This window comes from Hypomesus transpacificus, chromosome 11 (genome assembly GCF_021917145.1).
Source record: "Hypomesus transpacificus isolate Combined female chromosome 11, fHypTra1, whole genome shotgun sequence".
Classification (NCBI taxonomy): Eukaryota; Metazoa; Chordata; class Actinopteri; order Osmeriformes; family Osmeridae; genus Hypomesus; species Hypomesus transpacificus.
Genome location: NC_061070.1, coordinates 2,612,777 through 2,639,241, shown reverse-complemented (window position 1 = coordinate 2,639,241; position 26,465 = coordinate 2,612,777). Strand labels below are relative to the sequence as shown.

The window sequence follows — 26,465 nt, the reverse complement described above, 5'->3', positions numbered from 1 at the left end:
GAGGGAGGGAGGGAGGGAGGGACTGCGACTGGCAACAACCAGACTAGACAGACTGTGGCACAACAACAGTAGCGTGGAGGAAGGACGGATGGAGCGATGGAGGGAGGAAGAGACGGATGGAGCGATGGAGGGAGGGAATGTTGTGTGCACCCAGTGTGTGTAGCTGTGTGTCTCTAGTCTCTGTGTGTGTCTGCTCGTGTCCCAGACGGCAGCTTAGTTCCCTGCAGGGCCCTTCAGGCTGGAGTCCTGCATGGCACCCGCCTGGAGGTTGCAGGACGAGGGGTCGCAGTAGCCGTTGGGCCCAGCAGCACCAGGAGAGCCAGGCACGCCAGCCTGCCCGGGGACCCCAGGAGGCCCTCGCTCTCCATCACGACCCTCCTGACCGTACCCTGGCTTCCCTGGCTCGCCTGCAGGGGGGAGGGCCGGGGTTAGATACAGACTGAGTCACAGCTGTGATCATGTGATGGGGTGATCATGTGATCTTGGGATCATGTGATGGAGTGATCATGTGATCTTGTGGTCATGTGACTCACCGGGAAGACCGGGAGGTCCTGGAATGCCTTTAGGCCCTCGCACCATGGGTCCCCTGTCACCTCTGTCACCAAGCTCACCTGCACACACACATGTACACACATATAATTAACACAGCGCAACGGAGTTACTTTTAGATATTCTAATTGAATGATGTTTGACAAACAACAGGCTTCAAGTGCTCTTCATAGTGCTCTTCCTACCCTTGGGTCCCTTGACTCCCACAAGTCCTGGAGGCCCTTTGAGGCCTGGGAGTCCCCTAGCACCAGCCTGCCCAGGGAAGCCACTGTCTCCTTGGGGTCCGGGGGGACCGGGGGGCCCAGGCTTACCAGGGAGGCCGGCCGCACCAGACTCCGGCCTTCTGAGACTGGCAGCCAGCTGAGCCAGCTGCTCTGTAGACACAGAGAGAGAGGGTGTAGATGTTATAGATACAGCACTACAATACTGTAGTCACAGAGAGAGAGAGAGAGAGAGAGAGAGAGGAGAGAGAGAGAGAGAGAGAGAGAGAGAGAGAGAGAGAGAGAGAGAGAGAGAGAGAGAGAGAGAGAGAGAGGATGTAGATGGTCTAGATACAGCACTATATCACTGAGAGAGTTAAGTTAAATCAACTGCCTAATTCAGTATTAAGAACAGCACAACGTGAACCAAACACCCCAATCATGTATTGTGAAATGTAATGGTGTCTACAGAGGAGCCTTATTAGCCGTGTTAGCCGCTCCTGAATCCCTCCTTGACTTTTTACATTTCTCACGGCCCATGGTGCTTCCGTAACCACGGCAGACAGCAAATAAAACACTGCTCCTGTCCATCAGCGACAGAGACAAAACACATTCTCTATCCAAAATGTCCACCACAGATTCCCTGGCTTCTCCGTCCGCTTGGCTGAGCTATTCTGATCCCCAGTCCCCACTGCTCAGATCAACATTCAAGCAAAGGCCGCTTCGCTGAACTTTTAAAGAATTCCACTCATCCAGCCAGGCTCAAGAGAGGCACATTTCTGGTCTGCTGGAAGCTAAATTAATTTTTCAGCACATGGGGAATAAAAAAGTCATGAGTTTAGGAGATGAATGTAGGGGGAAGTGGAGGAGGGGGAGATTTAAGAGGAGGGAGAGAAGAAAGGGGGAAAGGGGCGGGGGGGAGGAGGGAGGAGAGGTTGTAGCCTTTCTGAGTTGCAGGTGGGGAATCTTTCATCCATCACAGAAACAAAGACTGAAGCATATTTCAGATTTCTGCCCTGATCTCTCTGGAGCCTCAACTCGTCTTCAAAGCACTCAGACAAAGAGAGAGAGAAAGAGAGAGACAGAGAGAGCGAGTGCTGGGAGAAAGACAGAGAGAGAGAGAGGTGGGACAGAGAGAGGGAGAGGTGGGAGAGAAAGGTGGGAGAGAGAGGTGGGAGAGAGAGAGAGAGAGAGAGAGAGAGAGAGAGAGAGAGAGAGAGAGAGAGAGAGAGAGAGAAAGAGTGAGAGAGAGAGAGAGAGAGAGAGAGAGAGAGAGAGAGAGAGAGAGAGGGGGGAGAGAGGTGGGAGAGAGAGGGGAGAGAGGTGGGAGAAAGAGAGAGAGGTGGGAGAGAGAGGGGAGAGAGGTGGGAGAGAGAGGTGGGAGAGAGAGGGAGAGAGAGGTGGGAGAGAGAGGGAGAGAGTTGGGAGAGAGAAGGGATAGAGAGAGAGGTGGGACAGAGAGGGAGAGAAGTGGGAGTGAGGGGAAGAGGTGGGAGAGAGATGAGAGAGAGACAGAGAGAGAGAGAGATGGGAGAGAGAGGGAGGGAGAGGGAGGGAGAGAGGTGGGAGATGGTCGAGGGGCATAGGGGGTGTCACTCAGAGAGAGAGAAGGAGAGAGAGAGTAGAAGAGGTAGAAGAGAGAGGTAGAAGAGAAGGTGGGCAGTAGGAGCTGGTAGAGGAGGAGGAGGGCAGTAGGAGCTGGCAGAGGAGGAGGAGTAGCTGGTAGAGGGGGAGGAGTAGCTGGTAGAGGAGGAGGAGTAGCTGGTAGAGGAGGAGTAGTAGCTGGTAGAGGAGAAGGAGGAGTAGCTGGTAGAGGAGGAGGAGGGCAGTAGGAGCTGGTAGAGGAGGAGGAGGAGTAGCTGGTAGAGGAGGAGGAGGGCAGTAGGAGCTGGTAGAGGAGGAGGAGTAGCTGGTAGAGGAGGAGGAGTAGCTGGTAGAGGAGGAGGAGGGCAGTAGGAGCCGGTAGAGGAGGAGGAGTAGCTGGTAGAGGAGGAGGGCAGTAGGAGCTGGTTGAGGAGGAGGAGTAGCTGGTAGAGGAGGAGGAGTAGCTGGTAGAGGAGGAGGAGGAGGAGTTGGTAGAGGAGGAGGAGGAGTAGTTGGTAGAGGAGGAGGAGGGCAGTAGGAGATGGTAGAGGAGGAGGAGTAGCTGGTAGAGGAGGAGGAGTAGCTGGTAGAGGAGGAGGAGGAGTAGTTGGTAGAGGAGGAGGAGGAGTAGTTGGTAGAGGAGGAGGATGGCAGTAGGAGATGGTAGCGGAGGAGGAGTAGCTGGTAGAGGAGGAGGAGTAGCTAGTAGAGGAGGAGGAGGAGTAGCTGGTAGAGGAGGAGGAGGAGTAGTTGGTAGAGGAGGAGGAGGGCAGTAGGAGATGGTAGAGGAGGAGGGCAGCAGGAGTTGATAGAAGAGAAGGAGGAGTAGTAGGAGTTGGTGGAGGAGGAGAAGGAGGAACTGGTAGAGGAGGAGGAGGGGTAATACCATACCTTGCATCACTCTCATGCAGACCTGTCGTATGTGCTGGTCACTTGGCTCTTTGCCCTGAGGACAAAGAGGAAGTGACATTAGACAGCTTCCATAACAACATACTAGTTTTTGGAGGGATAAGACTGTGGGATAAATCATATCTACAGTCATTCATAGTTTTTGCTATCACTGTTTTTGTCCAGGCATGATTAAGCCTGTTCAATAAGCTTTGTCTTTGGGGCACATATATTCTGTAAAACCTAGCATTATAATTCTGAGTACCTAATGCTGGTACCTGTGTAGACCAGAACAGAGACCTCCATTTTATGTTTGGATAACAATCATCTAGTAAATTAATATTAGAGCCCGACCTAGACCAATTATCACCCTACGTCACACAACTGTCAAGCAGGCTCAACTGCGCATGTGGGTTGCAAAATACGAACTTCTCCCCGTTCTATTACTTTTGGAGTGTCGTTCAGGTCATCATATATCTCTGGCCACTGGATTGCAGGGCTTGATATTAACTTTTTGAGGCTCTTGGCCTTTGGACAAATACATTTACGTTCACTTAGCACAAAAGTCACTTGACCCCGATACCCTTAAATAGCCTGTCCAAGTGATCGGGCAAAACTAGCCTGGCTAACGGAGGTCGCTTTCTCAGACAAATGACGAATGAAACAGACAGGTTAAAGAAATCCGAGATTCTGGCTATCTTCACCAGACTCGTATCTACATTAGGCAGTCCTCCCTGACGTTTCTGGTGTAGAATGGAGTGAAATACAACATTGTGCACACTGGGATGTAGTCTCACTCAGATTGCCAGTTTAAACAAATCAGAAAAATAATCGGACCAGCTGACTAAAAGCAGAATTCCCATATCTCTTGAAAGCTGCCCTGCTCGACTTTTTTAATGTAAAATTGACTGTAAAACTGTAAAATTATGAACTTTGTGACATGACGTGAAGACATGGTTGCCGCTCGACTATGCGGTCTGTACCGGGCGACATTCTCACTCAAATTTCAGGACTTTCGTGACCCAAATCAAAATTCTGATGCGACAGATCATTGGGTAATAGCTTTCTCTCCTAAAGGCATGTCCTCCTCGACGCTTTTGGTCTTTTTAAATCTAACTATTTGTATTATCCGTGTGGTCCTTTTGCCATTTAAAATGCTATCCTTTCCCGGTTTTCTGCAGCCACAGTGCGCGCGCATCCCGATTGTTTACAAACAAATAATTGGTCTATATTATCGGCCGATATTAGGCATTTTCCAGACTATCGGTATCAGCATTTTTGTATTTATTTTTTGCAAGAACAAAAGTGAACAAACATTCAAGTATATATATGAACATGCGATACTCTTACAATCAGATATCATATAAAGACAATATTGAAGTAAAATCAATAAAATAAAAATTAATCATTTATTTTTTATATACTACACATACATCCTTCAACCATGTTATGAGTGATGGCGTTGCATAGTTTGTCCACCATAGTTATTAACCTAAAGTCCCTGTTCAAAGGACTTAAGGCTAATACCTTAAGTTTATATTTGTGTACATTTTTGTTATCAGAACTTTTATATATTTTGATGTTCCTCTGTTCTGTTGTGAAAATAAAACAAACACGTTTATTTTTGAACTGCATTATCATATTATTTTAGTGACTATCTAAAAATAACTAATGTTAAGGAAATCTGTTTGTTTTCTTACGCATTTCTGGATAAAAAAATATATATTGGCCGGTATATCAGAATATCGTTTTTAAATCACCAAATATTCATATCGGTCTTAAAAATCCTTTATCGGTCGGGCTCTAATATAATTTCTAATTTATAAACCCTTGTTATATGATTCACTGTACCTATAGTACTGCTACCTGTGTAGACTAAAACATTGAGTTCTATTCCGAAAACCTTAGCTCTACGATTCACAGTACGTAGTAGTACATGTCTAGACTAGCATATGTGGGTGTATCCCGTAAACCCTGGCTCTGTAACTTGGGGGTACCTACCGCTGGTCCCTGGGAACCCCTGATGCCAGGAGCGCCCCTGTTTCCCTGCATGCCGCGGGGCCCAGGGGTCCCTGGAGGGCCCTCGATGCCAGGCTGCCCTCGGCTGCCCTCAGGGCCTCGGTTGCCAGGCTCTCCAGGGTTACCCACCTGCAGGGTTAGAAAATACCCCGTCAGAAGCTGTGTGCGTGAGGGGGGTTGTACTTGGCAACAGCTTACGTTGTGTTACGTTTTCCCTTCCCTGTCCTTGTCTATTCGTCGTACAATAATACAAACCTAAGTAGACTTAGGTAGCAAACTAATTGGAACAATCTCTGGATATGCAACAACTGGGTATTTGCTGAAATTCTCGTATTCAGGATTGTGTTTTAAAAATATGACAACTCAAATCCTGGGTGGTTAGTCGCTAGCAGCTAGCAGCTAGCGACAGCTAGCGGTCACAACTCACCGCTCCCTTGGGCCCGGACTCTCCCTGGTCCCCCTATAGAAACAGACATGAACACAAAGCACTTTCAGAACAGACAGACACAGACACACCCAGGTACATGAATTTACACTGTATTCACTGAACAAGATGTGCCAGGTGTGTTGGTACTGCAGGTGTGGTGTGGTGGTACTGTACCAGGTGTGGTGGTACTGTACCTGATGTAGTATGGTAGTACTGTACCAAGTGTGGTGGTACTGTACCAGGTGTGGTGGTACTGTACCAGGTGTGGTAGTACTGTACCAGGTGTGGTGGTACTGTACCAGGTGTGGTAGTACTGTACCAGGTGTAGTATGGTAGTACTGTACCAGGTGTGGTGGTACTGTACCAGGTGTGGTGGTACTGTACCAGGTGTAGTATGGTAGTACTGTACCAAGTGTAGTATGGTAGTACTGTACCAGGTGTGGTGGTACTGTACCTGATGTAGTATGGTAGTACTGTACCAAGTGTGGTGGTACTGTACCAAGTGTGGTAGTACTGTACCTGATGTAGTATGGTAGTACTGTACCAAGTGTGGTGGTACTGTACCAAGTGTGGTAGTACTGTACCTGATGTAGTATGGTAGTACTGTACCAAGTGTGGTGGTACTGTACCAAGTGTGGTAGTACTGTACCTGATGTAGTATGGTAGTACTGTACCTGGTGTAGTATGGTGGTATTGTACCAGTCGTAGTATGGTGGTACTGTGCCAAGGGTGGAAGTGCTGTACCTGGTGTAGTATGGTGGTACTGTACCAGGTGTAATATGGTGGTACTGTACCAGGTGTAATATGGTGGTACTGTACCTGGTGTAGTATGGTGGTACTGTACCAGGTGTGGTGGTACTGTACCAGATGTAGTATAGTGGTACTGTACCAGGTGTAGTGTGGTGATGCTGTACCAGATGTGGTGGTATTGCAGGTGTTGTTTGGTGGTACTGTACCAGGTGTAATATGGTGGTACTGTACCAGGTGTAGTATGGCAGTACTGTACCTGGTGTAGTATGGTGGCACTGTACCAGGTGTGTACCAGATTCAGAAGTGTGGATGATAACTTACAACTTCTCCTTTGTCTCCTGAAGTTCCCTCAGACCCTTGCTCTCCCTAAGAACACACACACACGCACACAGACACGCACACACACGCACGCGCACGCACACGCCCACACACGGAAACACATGGAAACACAACATGAATCATATTCATCATATTCATCATATTCATCATAAACATGACCAGGCTAGTAAAAGCCTAGTATAAAGTATCTAAAGGGATGAAGAGGACGTCGTACCGTCTCTCCTTTAGGCCCCACAGCACCACCTTCTCCCTGAAACAGACAAACAGCAACCTCAGAGCAAGCAGGCAGCTCAGACTTCTCTCAGCATTTGACTCTTTCAAAGCAGCGTTCTGTCGACATGACTGTCATTTCGACACTAGAGGGAGCCAAGTAGCTACTCTGTCCCTCATCATCGCTCGCACTTCTGATGATCTGCTTCTGGACTGTCAGATGGGACATTTGACCTTCCTTTGACCGTAGAAAGAACATTGGCTGAGGCTGAACGGGAGTGTCAGGACCCACTGGAAGTCTGGGTCGGGTCCTGACTGTTATTGTGTTCACCTCACCCCCTGTGATCTCTGATGTCAGGGCTGTGCTGAGTCATCGGGGACTAGGGAGTCCAGGAGGGTTCTGCATAATGACAGTGTTTGATGTCCCTTCAGTGGAACATAATGTTTGTGTGGGTGATACTAGCTTGTATTCAGAAGTGTGTGTGTAACTATCTAGAGGTGTGAAGTGTGTGTGTGTGTGTTACCCTCTCTCCCTTTACTCCAGGAAGACCTGGGGGTCCAGGGATGCCAGGGAGTCCCAGGTCACCTTTGGGTCCCTGCAGAGAGCAGATAGGAGACAGGAGATAGGATACAACACAGATAGGAGATCGGGTGCAAGAGAGGAGATAGGAAAGAGGAGATAGTACGGAGGAGACAGGAGTTAGGAGATAGGATACAAGACTATTTGCATTACAGCACCACACATAGTGACACTTATTGCAACAACAGTTAAAAAAATCGGAACATTATTTGTTAAAAGCCTGAGCCCACATTCTTCTTCTGTGTGTTCCTCCCGGCACACGTTTGATGTGGTCCCTGTGTGAGAGAGGAATGCCACAGGAACAGAGGGCTCTTTCAGCCTGCAGGACGGCCCTCCTGTCTCCTCTTACTGAAGAAACAGGGCCTGCCACGAGACCTCCCCCAGCCCTGCCCTGGAGAGGATACCTCTCTGCCCCCTCTGTATTACCTTTCTACCCCTCTCTACCTCCCTACCCCCTCTCTCCCTATGTGCCTCCCTCCCTCCCCCTATCTCCCTCCCTGCCCCCCTCTACACAATCTTTACCTCCCTGTCCCCCTCTAGCCCCCCTCTACCTCCATCCCTCCCCTTTTCTACCTCCCTCCCCCCTCTCTACCTCCCCCCCTCTCCACCTCCCCCCCTCTCTACCTCCCTCCCTCCCCCAACCCTTCTCTACCTTCCGATGATAAAAGCTGCCTGAATTACCTGATGGAGGTTTTATATGGGACTTATTCTAGAGGGCTGTGTCATCTTAGGATGTGACAGTGTGAACATTACAGTGTGCAACTGCGATATAACATTACAGTGTGCTACTGCGATATAACATTACAGTGTGCTACTGCGATATAACATTACAGTGTGCTACTGCGATATAACATTACAGTGTGCTACTGCGATATCTGACATTGTTCCCAGACCCTGGGCCTTCAGTCTGTAAGAGTTTGTAACAGTCTAGAACAGTGGTTCTCAAACTTTTTAGACCCCGTACCACCTCAGAAAATATTTGACTCTCCAAGTACCACCTTCATGACCAACGTTAATATCCAGTAGCGTAGGCTATACCTTATTGGGATCCAGACAAACTTTTTTTTACTAGGATTACAGTAGCCCCGGACTGAATATCTTTGGAGCGCAAGCAGAACATTTTGGGGTACACCTTATATCGATCTGCAATGCAATTATTAATGTAGAGAGGGGGAAATTGTACCCAATTTCTGGGGAAATTGTGGTGTGTGCTTGCGTTGGTTGCATATGGGTCAGTTTTTTTACTGACAGTTTTACAACTGATATACAGCGACGCACCACACAAACTTGAGTTTAAATACATTCATTAATGTGACATTACGTACTGTACATGCAAGTCTTAGCTAAATAACTTAAATGTATGATGCAGCGCTTTTCGAACAGTCCTCCTACACCACGACACGATACTTTCTGAGTATAACAGCGTAACAGCGCAAACACCATAGAGTTAATATAACACAGGCAAACACAGGCAGGGATACAGTAGCTAAAAACGCTAATGCTAAATAAGTATTTAGCTGCTCGGCTCCATGAGAAGGGCTGGTGAGACTGCTCACCAAAAGAACGATGGGAAACCCATTCGTTTGGCAGATTACGTAAGACATGTTCGTAGGAACCTAGTGAAAAATAGCCTAAACTTTCCAAGACTTTTAGCTACGGTAGGCAACTAATGCTGAGGGCTCGCTGATATCGCTGTACAAGGACGTCTTATCTATGCGTGGTTGCTACCGTGTGCTGACGTTGAGCACACTCAATAAATTCCAAATTTGTAGGTCACACATGCGTGAGTGCTTGTAAACAATGCTTGCATTGTCTCAAAACTGGTCGCAAAATGCAACCATTTGGTCGCAGTCTGGAGCCCTGCCCTATTGAGCTACACAGTTCGCGCAGCAACTATCGTGGATGTTTGCATGCGCCACTACCCGAGAACCGTCAGGTAGCGCAAAATTTATTTTTGTTTTCGAAACAAAAATATTATAGGGAAGGCAAAACTTTTAAAATTTTACAATGATATCATAGTTAAGGTATTTAAATATTTCTGATATTCCTCCGCGTACCACTAGAAGGGGGCACGCATACCACCAGTGGTAGGCGTACCACAGTTAAGGAACCACTGGTCTAGAAGTGTCTGTAACGACCAGTAACGGCCAGTAAGTCTTGAACAGCCTGTAATACTTTTTTAAAAGTCAGTCGAAGTCACTGTAACAGTGTGTAACAGCTGGTAACCATCTGTAAGAGCCTGTAATGATATGTAACAGTCTGACTCTTGTTTGTTACAGTATATACAAGTCTGTAACTATATGTAATGGTGTGGTTCATGTCTGTAACAGTATGTAAGAGTCTGGAATAATCTGTAACAGTCTGTAGCGGTCTGGTTCCTCTCGGTAACAGGCAGCAGCTTACCCTGGCACCTGGTTTTCCTTGAGGTCCGCCCGGTCCCTGTTCTCCGACGTCACCCTGGAAACAGAACAAGGGGAGAGAGAAAAGGTTTTTCAATATTCCGTTCATGTTTCAACCAATAACGAGTGTCACCACGTCAACAGCATACTCACCGGCACTCCGATGGGCCCCACCGGCCCCAGCACGCCCTGCTCTCCTCGCGCTCCCTGGGGAGACGGACACAACCAACCAATCGATCAATATTTATAGAGCATGTTGATTTGCAATTGGGGTCGAGAAAGATATAAATCAGAATAGAGCAAGTGCCAAAGGCAGAAACAGGGAGGACTGCAGATGGCATGTCACACACCCTGGCGCCATCTTGAGAGTCCCACTCTGACCTCTGACCTCTGACCTCTGATGGGCAGGATGCAGTGTTTTTGTGCTGCAGCAGGACTCACCTGTCTACCTGCTGAGCCCATGGTTCCTAGCAGACCCGCGTCCCCAGAGCTTCCCTGCAATCACACACACACACACACATCAGGGTACAGAGCTTGTGGGAGCCAAGGAGACATTCCTCTACCTCCAGAGAGGACAGTGAAACAGATGGTTTACCTTATCTCCTCCAAGACCTTTAGGCCCAGGGACACCTGGCAACCCCTGAGGAATGATGGAGGACAGACATACAAGGTTAGAACGCTCTGAGATGTGGACACGCTGTCCCACTAAGGACAGTTTTCAGCTGTTCAGAGGGACGTTTGTATGCTCTGTGTTGTTTCAGAGAGAAGGATGAAGAGAGAAGGAACCTTGGGAGAGGTTACTCATGCGTGTCCAATCACAGTGCCTGGTTGGAGGGGGGTCGAAGGTCATACTTACAGGAAGTCCCTGCAGCCCGACCTCCCCAGGGGTTCCTGCCTTCCCCAGCGTTCCCTGCAGACGCACAGGAAAGGATCAGCATCACTCTAACCACAATTGACAACTGCAGCTGAAGCCTGCGTTCTTTCACTTCAACCCACACACTCATCCAGGACATCCCATAATAGCAGCGGTAACTCCCACTACCAACCCAACAGAATTCCCTAGGAAACCATCGCAGAGGGAAATCAAGCCAAAACGTTGGACTTCCCTCCTTCCCTCCCAGACACTTTTTGGATCTGAGAGGGCAGGAGGGATGCTAGGGAGTTGTAAGTGGGCCAGTGAGGTGTTGTGGTGGTCCTACCTTAGCTCCTGGCATCCCTGGGATACCCTCACGGCCATCCACACCCGGCAAGCCCTGGAAACACAAACAGGTCAACAAGGAAACAACTGAGATCCTACAGCAGCTGAGAGGAGGTTCTTGTTGTGTCTCGTCATCTACAGGCCGTTCCTGGACTGGAACAACAGAACTACTGATGGAACGCCATACCTCTGGTCCTAGAAAACCAGCTGTACAATCTCTAGGCACTATTTGTACGTTGCTTTGGATAAAAGCGACTGCTAAACGAAGTAATGGTCAAATGTGACTTTCACAGATCCCTTCAATAGTGCCAGCGGTTGACAGTGAGGACGTGAATGTGTGCATCCAGCTGTTGGTGATGACGGGTGAGCTGCACGCTACTCACCCCCGCTCCCTTGGGCCCTGGGACGCCGGTGATCCCACGTGACCCTTGAGGCCCCTAGACAAGACCATCAGGACAGTGTTAGAGCCTCGCAGTATGATAATGACCTTTTTAGAGCATCACAGTATGATAATGACCTTGTTAGAGCATCACAGTGTGACAGTATGATAATGATCTTGTTAGAGCATCAGAGTATGATAATGATCTTTTTAGAGCATCAAAGTATGATAATGACCTTGTTAGAGCATCACAGTGTGATAATGATCTTGTTATAGCATCACAGTATGATAATGATCTTGTTAGAGCATCACAGTATGATAATGATCTTGTTAGAGCATCACAGTATGATAATGATCTTGTTAGAGCATCACAGTATGATAATGATCTTGTTATAGCATCACAGTATGATAATGATCTTGTTATGATAATGATCTTGTCAGAGCATCACAGTATGATAATGACCTTGTTAGAGCATCACAGTATGATAATGATCTTGTTAGAGGATCAGAGTGTGATAATTACCTTGTTAGAGCATCACAGTATGATAATGATCTTGTTAGAGCATCAGAGTGTGATAATTACCTTGTTAGAGCATCACAGCATGATAAAGATCTTGTTAGAGCATCACAGTGTGATAATGACCTTGTTAGCGCCTCACAGTATGATAATGACCTTGTTAGCGCATCACAGTATGATAATTACCTTGTTAGAGCATCACAGTATGATAATGGCCTTGTTAGCGCATCAAAGTATGATAATGACGGCGTTAGAGAATCACAGTAAGATAATGACCTTGTTAGATTATCACAGTATGATAATGACCCTGTTAGAGCATCACAGTCTGATAATGACCTTGTTAGATTATCACAGTATGATAATTACCTTGTTAGAGCATCACAGTATGATAATGACCTTGTTAGAGAATCACAGTATGATAATTACCCTGTTAGAGCATCACAGTACGATAAGGATGGCGTTTAGAGCGTCACAGTTTGTTGATGAGGTCATGTGAGCTAGCCCAGGGGTCCTGCCAGTATGCAGAGGGTCTGGGTGTGTTTCAGATACTCACCATGTCTCCTTTAGGACCGGACTCCCCCATCACACCCCTCTGGCCTTGGTCACCCTGCAAAACAACATGAAGCCAGGATCACATCAGTCACTGTTACTATCCTCATTCACTGATTCATTACTCATTGACTCCAACACTCTGACTCAAGCCCACTGACAGGCCTCTAATCCAGGCCTGTGTTGATGTTGTTATCATGTGACCCAGTAACAAGGTTAGACAGCAACTTGTTCAAATGTATTGTAATAGTATAATGATTATAAAACCACACAACTGTTCAGACACAACAATTGTGTTCCGTACTTCGAAATAAATGACCAAAGAGACTGATGGCAACAGCTGTTAGCAGCTGGCTATGTGTGTGTGTTACACTGTATCTCTAAATCATTTCCTTCCCGAGACAAAGAGGTGAGAGGGACAGAGGAGATACTCACCGTGGCCCCTGAGACCCCCTGAGGACCTGGATCTCCATCGTGGCCCCTGGCCCCCTGTCAGAGACGAGGGAGGAGGAATCAACACAGCGTGAGCGAAAACCTGTGTGTGTGTGTGTCTCTGTGGTTTCCACAGCTGCCAGTGTGTGATGTTCAGCCAAAAGGATCATGGTGTATCTCCTGCCGTGGCTGAAGCGGAGATAGGACCTGAGGAGGGGTGGTGGCTCTTACCATCTCTCCCTTGGAGCCCATCATCCCTGTGGACCCTCTGATACCCTGGGGACCCTGGACACAAACACGACAACAACTGTGACATAAAAAACAACATGAACTACGACATCAACACTAACATGAACCCCAACGGCCAGCCTTGCGGTCGCAGTGGCCATACGGCAGGACGACAGTCCCAGGGAGTCCGTGACGTGTGACTTAGTGTTTAGATCAGCCTGGTTGAGAGCTGTTATTCGAATTACTGTCATCTGTATTTGCAAGAGAGCTGTCCAGGGCGACAGCAAACTAAAGGGTGTGTGTAGAGTTGAGGGTGCATGAGAGGACCTCACCGTGGGCCCTTGTGATCCGAGCTCCCCCAAGCTGCCCTGGTCTCCCTCCTCGCCCTGGGAACGACACAAGCACATCAAGGGTTCAACGACATCAGGGCTCATTGGGGACACTGGCTACAACTGAATCTGTCCTGTAGTGTTCTGGGTGCAGGGTGTAAGTGGTGCAGGTAAGATATTTGTGAATGAAACATAGGTTGTCTGTGAATGAAGAAGGAGCTTCAAGCAGACTGTTTCCTGGTCTCAGCCAGAGGCTGACGGCTGTACCTTGTGCCCTTGTTTGCCCGGCTCTCCTGACTCTCCTTTCCCACCTTTGTGGCCCTGGAATCACAAGGCACCAACAACTTTAACATGGCTAGTTACTCTTATTGAGTGACTTGTTGCTCTTTTAGGTTAGATATAACGAAGTTAAGTCTTGTACTCGCTGTGAAATATTTTACTGTTGATTGTTCTTCTACAGGTACAGTCCTGCACTTTTGTGGTTCATGTTGTTTAATTTGTAACTTGTATAACTGCATGCTCTTATGGGTCTTCCCTTTGGCACTTGTTTAGCTTTTCACAATGTATGCTTCATGTTTTGGCTACTTGCAATGTTTGGGACTATCACGTTGTTATGATCAGTGACCTATGCTCTTTTGTAAGCTCTCTCTTGGAAGTCGCTTTGGATAAAAGCGTCTGCTAAATGAATAAATGTAAATGTAATGTAAATGTAGTGGCATATTTACATCTGTAGTAACATGTCTACATGTCTAGTAGCATGTTTACATCTGTAGTAACATGTCTACATGTCTAGTGGCATGTTTACATCTGTAGTAACATGTCTATATGTCTAGTAGCATGTTTATATCTGTAGTAACATGTCTACATGTCTAGTAGCATGTTTACATTTCTAGTAGCACGTTTACATGTCTAGTAGCATGTTTACATCTGTAGTAACATGTCTACATGTCTAGTAGCATGTTTACATTTCTAGTAACACGTTTACATGTCTAGTAGCATGTTTACATTTCTAGTGGCACGTTTACATCTCTAATAGCATGTTGTCGTCTCTAGTAGCATGTTTACATCTGAAGAAATATGTTTACATTGTTGTGGCATGTTTACATCCCTAGTAGCATGTTTACATCCCTAGTAGCATGTTTACATATCTAGTAGCATGTTTACATATGCAGTAACATGTTTACATATGTAGTAACATGATTACATGTCTAGTAGCATGTTTACATTTCTAGTAGCATGGTAAGATCTCTAGTAACATGTTTACATCTGTAGTAACATTATTACATCTTTAGTGACATGTTTACATCTCCAATAGCATGTTTACATCTATAAGAGCATGTTTACATATCTAACAGCATCTCTTACAGCATCTCTAACAGCATCTCTACATATCTAACAGCATCTCTAACAGCATCTCTAACAGCATCTCTACATACCTAACAGCATCTCTAACAGCATCTCCAACAGCATCTCTAACAGCATCTCTAACAGCATTTCTAACAGCATCTCTACATATCTAACATCATCTCTACATACCTAACAGCATTTCTAACAAATCTCTAAGAGCATCTCTAACAACATCTCTACATATCTAACAAAAACTCTACATCTCTAACAGCATCTCTAACAGCATCTCTAAAAGCATCTCTACATCTCTAACAGAATCTTTATCAGAATCTCTAACAGCATCTCAACATATCTAACAGCATACTTCAACTCTTTCAATCTCTTACATATGCAACAGCACCACCTACCTTCATGCCAGGCAGACCGGGGTGACCAGGGGTACCAGGGGGGCAGGAGTTGGGGCACTACAGCAGCAGAGACACACAGTCAGGGAAACTCTCGACATACAGACAGGCAGACAGGTAGACAGGTAGGTAGACAGGCAGACAGACAGAAAAGATAGACAGATAGATAGATAAATAGATAGATAGACAGATAAATAGACATACAGAAAGAAAGAGAGAGAGAGAGAGAGAGAGAGAGAGAGAGAGAGAGAGAGAGATTGAGAGAGACAGAGACAGAGACAGAGACAGAGACAGAGACAGAGACAGAGACAGAGAGACACCGGTCCTCAGGAAGTTAGGTCAAGCCAGTCTCACCAGCTCAGAGCTACCCTGCATCCCTGCTGCTCCCTGAAAACAAACAGACCAGAGACACTCAGTTGGCTGCTCATGGAAAACCGTGTACTTAACCCCTACACAACCACACATTGGCTCCAGGCTGGTTCAGAGGACCAGGACCAGGACCAGGTGAGGCCGACTGTCAGAGGTGTTTCAGGGTACGTACTCTGGGCCCGGTAGGTCCTCGAGGTCCCTGGGGCCCTCTAACTCCAATGGAGCCCTGGGGAGAGGGACACATGTGACATGAGCTACACTCAGATACACACAGAGTCATCAAATGGATGGTTTTATGATGAGACAAATGATCAGGTAAACAAGGGTCTAAATCTACATGCGTAACTATTTGTTTAAAAGAAAAAAAAAGAATCAGTTGAGAGGTACTTTGTCACGTTTATGAAACGCATCAGTAGGTCATTACACACAGACAGACAGACAGCTAAACAGACAGACAGCTAGACAGACAGACAGCTAGACAGACAGACAGACAGACAGCTAGACAGACAGACAGCTAGCCAAACAGACAGCTAAACAGACAGACAGCTAGCCAGACAGACAGACAGCTTAACAGTACAGCTTACTGCTTCAGGGCAGTACTTACCTGAGGGCCCACTTTCCCTAGCTCCCCAGGAAGTCCACCAGGCCCTGGGGGTCCCTGTTTAGACAGACACAAACATCTTCAACTACTGATAATAATAAGAATCATTATTAGGATAATAATAGCAACAATAATAATCATTGTTATAGTATTAATAATAGCAATAACAGCACTAATAGTGATACTAATATATTGAATTATATTTAACTTACATTATGTTACTTGATTTAATCATGACTTTTTGTGAGGGACAGACGGCTAACTCTATAGTTAGCTAGCCAGTATTTACTTATGCAGCACGTCTATAGTATTGACTTTTCAGTGTGTGAAGCACTTTCAATATTGATGAGCCGGACTATCTGAGCAACGCTAGCCTCCCACAGAGGCCCAGCACCAGACAAACATCGACGGTCTGGCTTCGACTTTCCGCTTCCCTCTGACAGCTGTGAACGTTTGGTACCATGCTGAGGAGAGCTGTGTTACTTACAGGGGGTCCGTCAGAACCAACGCCCTGGAGGAGGGGGAAACAGAAACACAGGATGGATACAGAGACACCAAGAGAGAACTTGGACATCCCTCAGCCTAAGGCTTCAAGCTATTATTCTGAATGCACAACACCTACGCCCCTTTGGAGAATTATGGAGAAAAATGTCATGTAAATTCCACTTTGTCCCAAATGTAATGGTTTAACTCTGGAACTGGTTTCCAGAGCTGGAGTTTGGAGCAGGAAGGACTGCTTATGCACCTGAAGCTAATCTGATGTGACACAGTGAGACTTCAGGTTGTAATCCTGCTTCTAATGACTGCTGGCTTATCTCAGCGAGAGCAGAGTTACTTACAGCCATCCCCCGGGGCCCAGGTTTGCCAGGTTCACCCTGAAAACAACAAAACACGTCAGATTGGCAGAACTACACAGCCAGGGCAGAACTACAGACTCAGATCCTCTCAAAAGGCTAATTGTGCCCCTCAGTACCTAAACATGCTTTTAACATTGACAACAATGCAACAGTTTTAAAATCAAACAGGAAAATGCTTATCATGGTTGGAGTATTTATTAGGATTCCACACTTGTCGTCCATTTTAGCCTCTGGGTGGATAGAGAGACAGACAGACAGACCGACAGACAGATGGGCAGACAAGCAGGTAGACAGAAAGGGAGAGAGACAGACATAGGGAGAGAGGGAGAGGGAGAGAGAAACAGAAAGGGAGACAGAAAAGAGAGAGAGGAGAAGAGAGAGAGTGAGAGTTAACATTCCACAGGTGTCCCATGACCAGTCCAGTCAGCACTTGACCCGGTGGTGCTGGTGCTGACGAGGCCTGGAGCAGGAGCCGGCCTCCCATGGGGATTAGGCCACAGTACACTGAGCCCTGCTAGGATTAAGGCCCATTTGTCACAAGGCATCGCTTTACACATTGTTATTCCCTCTGTTCAACCAACCAAGTGGAGATCAGCCTAGAGCGGGCTCAGGGAGAAGGGGAGGAAGGGAGGAGAGAGGGAGAAGGAGAGAGAGAGAGAGAGAGAGAGAGAGAGAGAGAGAGACAGAGAGAGAGAGAGAGAGAGAGAGAGAGAGAGAGAGAGACAGAGAGAAACAGAGAGAAACAGAGAGAGAGAGAGAGAGAGAGAGAGAGAGAGAGAGAGGGAGAGAGAGAGAGACAGAGAGAGGGGGAGAGAGAGAGAGAGGGAGAGAGAGAGAGAGAGACAGAGAGAGAAACAGAGAGACAGAGAGACAGAGAGAGGGAGAGAGTGTACAATTGTTCACCACACTGTCTGATGATGAAAAACTAAAAGTACTTAGGGGAAAGACACGCAGCCCTAGCCTGGCTGCCAGCCCAACTTCTCCCCGCCCCCCAAAAAATTTGGTCGGGAAGTTGGGTCTGGAGGGTCTCGTATTGGGGACCAACTACAGAAAACCAGAATCTGGGCGAACCAATTAAATTGCCAGGGCGGGCTTTATACGATGATGGACAGATGATCAACAGTAACGTAATCACCCACGTCACAAAAGAGCGCTTAAGTTGAATTCGTTTTGAACAAACATGGCTACCGCTGGAGATCTGGGATGTTATGATACTGCCATCGAGTCTGTTTTAGAAGACATCGACAGCGCATTAATTTTGAAAGAGGAACAGAGAGACGCAATCAAAGCATTTGTCGATGGAAAATATGTTTTTGCCGTCCTTCCTACGGGATTCGGTAAAAGTTTAATTTATCAGCTGGCCCCGATGGAGTTGTAATCCTAAACGGAGAACTTCGTATATGCATTGCCCTTTATTGTTTCGCTCAAAAAGGTTGACCGTGTGAACAAGTACTCTCCCTACCCTTAAATTAATTTTACAACACCGGCAAAAATCGTTTGTATTCATTCTTCAAGCATACTTCAAGTCTGCTTGTAGTTTAGTTCTGTTGACAACAACTATGCGGTGCTTAACATACGTCACATACTCTGTTGCTCTGATTGGTTGTAGATCTATCCAATTGAGCGAAGAGGCATTTGTTTTCCAGGCTCGTTTGAAACACGCCCTGTAGTCAAAGCCCAACGGAGAGTTCTCAGACTCATATTCTGACTAGAATTATGAGTATGACAACGTCAGGCTAACGCAGCCCCCCTATCTGGACAATTTCTTAAAGAGTGCCATGAAATGAGGGAAAACCTGAATGTAATGTGACCAGCCTTGTAATTCTATATGTAATATGTGTTGTCCATTTCACGGTAGCTATTTACTTTGGTTGTTTTTGTTTTGATTAGTTGTTTTCTGTTCTTGACTTTGTTGTTGCCACATGTTCCGGACAATACTGACTGTCGTTCTTTATGTTGTTTTTGAATGGTGTTGTTGAGGTATGGTTGTCTGTTGTTGTGCTTCTTGCTTTGGCAATACGGTTGTAATGACTGTCATGCTAATAAAGCTACATTTAATTGAATTGAATTGAGAGAGAGAGGGGGAGAAAGAGAAAGAGAGGGGGAGATAGCGAGACAGAGGGAGAAAGAGAGAAGGAGAGGGAGATGGAAAGGGTGAGCGGGATCTGTGGCAAGACACTCACTTTCTGTCCTAGAGGACCATCTGGTCCCTCATCTCCGATAGGTCCAGTCAAACCCTGCAGAGGATAGGAAGACAACAGGTCCAATATCACTGGGATATACTAACATGACTCAACAAAGTTTGTCACACATGTCCATCTGTGAAGTCTTCCTTGGAAACTGTTGGGAAATGGGCAGGCACTTTCAAAAACTCCTCGTGAAAGAATGGACCATCTGTCTATCACCGTCTATGACGGGTTAACTTCAACCACGTCCGCAGCTGCCAGTCGTTCCGCAGAGGATGCTGATTGGTCCAAATAAATAACTTTGAGCTTGGCAAGATGGATTCTCGCGTGGTCATGATCTCGCAAATCCAGCTGTTTTGCAAGGTTAGTGATATACAGTGATATCCCTCCATAGGCAACCACAAACATATTACATAGAATAACATGAATCATCTAAAATCAGACGTCTAGTGATCATTTAAGCTGTGTCTAATAACAACCCGGAGGGGCGGAACAGACAGCTAGAGGAGGGCTCTGAGAACGGATGCTTCTGATTGGGTGGGACTACACTATGCCCCTCCCATAATAGGAAGACAGACACACAGGAGGACAGACACACAGGAGGACAGACACACAGGAGGACAGACCCACAGCAGGACAGACACACAGGAAGACAGAAACACAGGAAGACAGACACACAGGAAGACAGACACACAGGAGGACAGACACACAGGAGGACAGACCCACAGCAGGACAGACACACAGGAAGACAGAAACACAGGAAGACAGACACACAGGAAGACAGACACACAGGAGGACAGACACACAGGAAGACAGACACACAGGAGGACAGACACACAGGAGGACAGACCCACAGCAGGACAGACACACAGGAGGACAGACACACAGGAGGACAGACACACAGGAAGACAGACACACAGGAGGACAGACACACAGGAGGACAGACCCACAGCAGGACAGACACACAGGAGGACAGACACACAGGAAGACAGACACACAGGAGGACAGACCCACAGCAGGACAGACACACAGGAGGACAGACACACAGGAAGACAGAAACACAGGAAGACAGACACACAGGAAGACAGACACACAGGAGGACAGACACACAGGAAGACAGACACACAGGAGGACAGACACACAGGAGGACAGACCCACAGCAGGACAGACACACAGGAGGACAGACACACAGGAGGACAGACACACAGGAAGACAGACACACAGGAGGACAGACACACAGGAGGACAGACACACAGGAGGACAGACCCACAGCAGGACAGACACACAGGAGGACAGACACACAGGAAGACAGACACACAGGAGGACAGACCCACAGCAGGACAGACACACAGGAGGACAGACACACAGGAAGACAGACACACAGGAGGACAGACACACAGGAGGACAGACCCACAGCAGGACAGACACACAGGAGGACAGACACACAGGAGGACAGACCCACAGCAGGACAGACACACAGGAGGACAGACCCACAGCAGGACAGACACACAGGAAGACAGACACACAGGAGGACAGACACACAGGAGGACAGACACACAGGAATACAGACACACAGGAGGACAGACACACAGGAAGACAGACCCACAGCAGGACAGACACACAGGAAGACAGACACACAGCAGGACAGACACACAGGAGGACAGACACACAGGAAGACAGACACACAGGAGGACAGACACACAGGAAGACAGACACACAGGAGGACAGACACACAGGAAGAGAGACACACAGGAAGACAGACCCACAGCAGGACAGACACACAGGAAGACAGACACACAGGACGACAGACCCACAGCAGGACAGACACACAGGAAGACAGACACACAGGAGGACAGACACACAGGAAGACAGACACACAGGAGGACTGACACACAGGAAGACAGACACACAGGAAGACAGACACACAGGAGGACAGACACACAGGAGGACAGACACACAGGAAGACAGACACACAGGAGGACAGACACACAGGAAGACAGACACACAGGAAGACAGACACACAGCAGGACAGACACACAGGAGGACAGACACACAGGAGGACAGACACACAGGACGACAGACACACAGGAGGATAGACACACAGGAAGACAGACACACAGGAAGACAGACACACAGGAAGACAGACCCACAGGAAGACAGACACACAGGAGGACAGACACACAGGAAGACAGACACACAGCAGGACAGACACACAGGACGACAGACACACAGGACGACAGACACACAGGAGGATAGACACACAGGAAGACAGACCCACAGCAGGACAGACACACAGGAGGACAGACACACAGGAAGACAGACACACAGGAAGACAGACACACAGGAGGACAGACACACAGGAAGACAGACACAGGAGGACAGACCCACAGCAGGACAGACACACAGGAGGACAGACCCACAGCAGGACAGACACACAGGAAGACAGACACACAGGAGGACAGACACACAGGAGGACAGACACACAGGAATACAGACACACAGGAGGACAGACACACAGGAAGACAGACCCACAGCAGGACAGACACACAGGAAGACAGACACACAGCAGGACAGACACACAGGAGGACAGACACACAGGAAGACAGACACACAGGAGGACAGACACACAGGAAGACAGACACACAGGAGGACAGACACACAGGAAGACAGACACACAGGAGGACAGACACACAGGAAGAGAGACACACAGGAAGACAGACCCACAGCAGGACAGACACACAGGAAGACAGACACACAGGACGACAGACCCACAGCAGGACAGACACACAGGAAGACAGACACACAGGAGGACAGACACACAGGAAGACAGACACACAGGAGGACTGACACACAGGAAGACAGACACACAGGAAGACAGACACACAGGAGGACAGACACACAGGAGGACAGACACACAGGAAGACAGACACACAGGAGGACAGACACACAGGAAGACAGACACACAGGAAGACAGACACACAGCAGGACAGACACACAGGAGGACAGACACACAGGAGGACAGACACACAGGACGACAGACACACAGGAGGATAGACACACAGGAGGACAGACCCACAGCAGGACAGACACACAGGAGGACAGACCCACAGCAGGACAGACACACAGGAAGACAGACACACAGGAGGACAGACACACAGGAGGACAGACACACAGGAATACAGACACACAGGAGGACAGACACACAGGAAGACAGACCCACAGCAGGACAGACACACAGGAAGACAGACACACAGCAGGACAGACACACAGGAGGACAGACACACAGGAAGACAGACACACAGGAGGACAGACACACAGGAAGACAGACACACAGGAGGACAGACACACAGGAAGACAGACACACAGGAGGACAGACACACAGGAAGAGAGACACACAGGAAGACAGACCCACAGCAGGACAGACACACAGGAAGACAGACACACAGGACGACAGACCCACAGCAGGACAGACACACAGGAAGACAGACACACAGGAGGACAGACACACAGGAAGACAGACACACAGGAGGACTGACACACAGGAAGACAGACACACAGGAAGACAGACACACAGGAGGACAGACACACAGGAGGACAGACACACAGGAAGACAGACACACAGGAGGACAGACACACAGGAAGACAGACACACAGGAAGACAGACACACAGCAGGACAGACACACAGGAGGACAGACACACAGGAGGACAGACACACAGGACGACAGACACACAGGAGGATAGACACACAGGAAGACAGACACACAGGAAGACAGACACACAGGAAGACAGACCCACAGGAAGACAGACACACAGGAGGACAGACACACAGGAAGACAGACACACAGCAGGACAGACACACAGGACGACAGACACACAGGACGACAGACACACAGGAGGATAGACACACAGGAAGACAGACCCACAGCAGGACAGACACACAGGAGGACAGACACACAGGAAGACAGACACACAGGAGGACAGACACACAGGAAGACAGACACACAGGAGGACAGACACACAGGAAGACAGACACACAGGAGGATAGACACACAGGAAGACAGACCCACAGCAGGACAGACACACAGGAGGACAGACACACAGGAAGACAGACACACAGGAAGACAGACACACAGGAAGACAGACACACAGGAAGACAGACACACAGCAGGACAGACACACAGGAGGACAGACACACAGGAAGACAGACACACAGGAGGACAGACACACAGGAGGACAGACACACAGGAGGATAGACACACAGGAAGACAGACACACAGGAAGACAGACACAAAGGAGGACAGACACACAGCAGGACAGACACACAGCAGGACAGACACACAGCAGGACAGACACACAGGAAGACAGACACACAGGAAGACAGACACACAGGAAGACAGACACACAGGAAGACAGACACACAGGAGGACTGACACACAGGAAGACAGACACACAGCAGGACAGACACACAGCAGGACAGACACACAGGAAGACAGACACACAGGAAGACAGACACACAGGAGGACAGACACACAGTAGGACAGACACACAGGAGGACTGACACACAGGAGGACAGACACACAGGAGGACTGACACACAGGAAGACAGACACACAGGAGGACAGACACACAGCAGGACAGACACACAGGAAGACAGACACACAGGAAGACAGACACACAGGACGACAGACACACAGCAGGACAGAGTCCTACACAGCCTGTACCCTGAGTTATGTTTTTCTCAGCAAAACGTCCACCTTAAGCTATCAATTTAGACTTCTCTATTTCCAATAACTGTGCTGCAACATATTTAACCATATGTCTTTAGCTAATTCCAATCAATGGTGAGAAGCATTTCGTCAAGGTACAGACAGGCAGAAAGGTTACACACACACAGGCACCCACTAGGGTCAGGGCCTCAGACAGTTCACCAATGGGAGAGCTGCATTCCTCGAGCCTCATTCAAACAAACGTCCTTCACAGACACCATTCCTCACCAGGATGAGGATTGTCTCCAGGAGATACCAACCGCAGCAACACTACCTCCACTGTTCCTGCTGCCTTTAAGGTTCTCCCGCTCCACACAGTGAAGAACCACAGGCGCTCACACACTCAGCAGGACGACCCCAGAGAGTCACACACACACTCCAAAGATCGTCAAAACAGACCAATCATATTAGTTGTTTGGTAGACCATTCTATCCTAAGCAACGCAGAATCAGTCTGTTTTTCTACCATGAGTAAACCAGTCACTTCCCATACTGAGTCAAATCTACTACAAATACTAAGTGACTTCAGCAGCCATAGTGCCAGATCAGACATATAAATGATGCACGTTATTATACAAATAGATATATTTGACATGGAATTGGGAACTCTGAAACAGTCTGTTTCCATGTAAACTTATATTGCTTATTGCCATACATCATACTCAGCATCATCTTGGTGGTCTGTGCTTAGCTAACCCTGTACATGTAGAACATCATCCTTCATTCCTGGTCACTGTGACTATCATCCTTCATTACTGGTCATGTGACTATCATCCTCCTTTACTGATCACTGTAACTATCATCCTTCATTACTGATCACTGTGACTATCATCCTTCATTACTGATCACTGTGACTATCATCCTTCATTACTGGTCATGTGGCTATCATCCTTCATTACTGGTCATGTGACTATCATCCTTCATTACTGGTCATGTGAGTATCATCCTTCATTACTGGTCACTGTGACTATCATCCTTCATTACTGGTCATGTGACTATCATCCTTCATTACTGGTCCTGTGACTATCATCCTTCATTACTGGTCATGTGACTATCATCCTTCATTACTGGTCACTGTAACTATCATCCTTCATTACTGGTCATGTGACTAACATCCTTCATTACATTTTTGGTCACAGTTTACCTAACCCTGCATGTAGAGTATCATGTCTCAGTATGTTTTGCCAACCCTGCAACTATTCAGGAGGAACCTGCAAAAATGACCTTCAGACCCAGGTTCTCCTGAGAGGACAAAGGGTCTTTGTGTTCCACAGGAAACACTGGAATTCCTTCTCTTCTGCTCCCATTGACACATTCCCTGCATTCTTGTACACTTGACGCCTGCCTTTTGCAGAGCAGACGTTTTAAAACCCAATTGAAGTTGTGATGAGCAAGAACATGACTGAATGTTGAACGTAGACTTAACTGAGAGATTAACACCCAATTCTAAACGGACCTGACTTGGTTGTGGTACGGGCCTGCAGTTCACTTAGCAGTAATAACAATAGTTTATCATGATTAAGAATTGCGGGACAACTGTGAGACCCATGATACTCACATCTTCTCCCGGTATTCCCGGTAATCCAGCTGAACCCAGTTTACCTGCGTCTCCATCGGGACCCTAGACAAAAACGGAAATAACCACGAATGAAACATAGAAAATGTACACTAAATGACTGCGGATAATAAAACTGGTGGAAAAGCTCAATGTATAGTTACAGCTGGGCCTTCCTCTCCATCGTCTCCCCTTTCGCCCTAAAACAAATTAGACAAACATATAAAACGGGGTTAAGTAAGGGCTACATTTCAGAATAGTTTAAGCTAAAGAACATAATTTCTCCTACTAATATCGTAATGTCGCATGCTCGAAGATGGCTTACATCAACACCATTAATTCCAGGGACACCTGCGGGTCCGGGGCTTCCTCCCCCGTTCCTCTGGGAACACAGAGTTAAAACAATGTTACCACCTGCAAACAACGGCGCTCTTGTCTATTGTTAGATGTGGTTATGCTCCGGTGAGCACGGCAATTCTCGGAAAGGACAATATCGCATCTATTGAGGCAGCTGCATCGCCTCTGATAATGACGTTCATCTTCAGTAGCCTATCGATGATAAAATAAGATGGATAAAGCTCACCTGTACTTCGGCCTCGTCAGTCTGCAAGGAAAGATCAGAGAAAGGAACTTACTTGTGCAGAGCAGATGAGGACTAACTGCAACAAAAGCACCAAAAGCGGCCCGCGAAAACCCGTTGCGCGAGCCATGACCTCTCCAATGGCAGTTAAGGTACAAAATTAGTCCTTTTTACTGGGATTCGTTGGGTTAGTGGACACAGATAAAGCGACCCAACTGAATCCG

At 47.6% G+C, this 26,465-nt stretch overlaps 1 protein-coding gene across 1 annotated transcript; it reads right to left on the bottom strand.

Annotated features, from left to right (window-relative positions):
* col9a1b (collagen, type IX, alpha 1b) lies at window positions 1–26,465 on the bottom strand. Its single transcript, XM_047030274.1, has 32 exons — window positions 26,297–26,465; window positions 25,987–26,043; window positions 25,826–25,861; window positions 25,665–25,727; window positions 19,339–19,392; window positions 17,138–17,173; window positions 16,786–16,809; window positions 16,302–16,355; window positions 15,870–15,923; window positions 15,683–15,715; window positions 15,332–15,388; window positions 13,845–13,898; window positions 13,581–13,634; window positions 13,252–13,305; window positions 13,024–13,077; window positions 12,593–12,646; window positions 11,527–11,580; window positions 11,145–11,198; window positions 10,802–10,855; window positions 10,541–10,585; window positions 10,387–10,440; window positions 10,099–10,152; window positions 9,950–10,003; window positions 7,491–7,562; window positions 6,971–7,006; window positions 6,739–6,783; window positions 5,668–5,700; window positions 5,223–5,369; window positions 3,225–3,279; window positions 735–923; window positions 534–611; window positions 1–407 (listed from the first exon to the last, which is right to left on the bottom strand). Exons 1-32 carry the CDS (start codon window positions 26,369–26,371, stop codon window positions 214–216), a joined length of 2,031 nt encoding a protein of 676 aa, XP_046886230.1. The 5' UTR covers window positions 26,372–26,465; the 3' UTR covers window positions 1–213.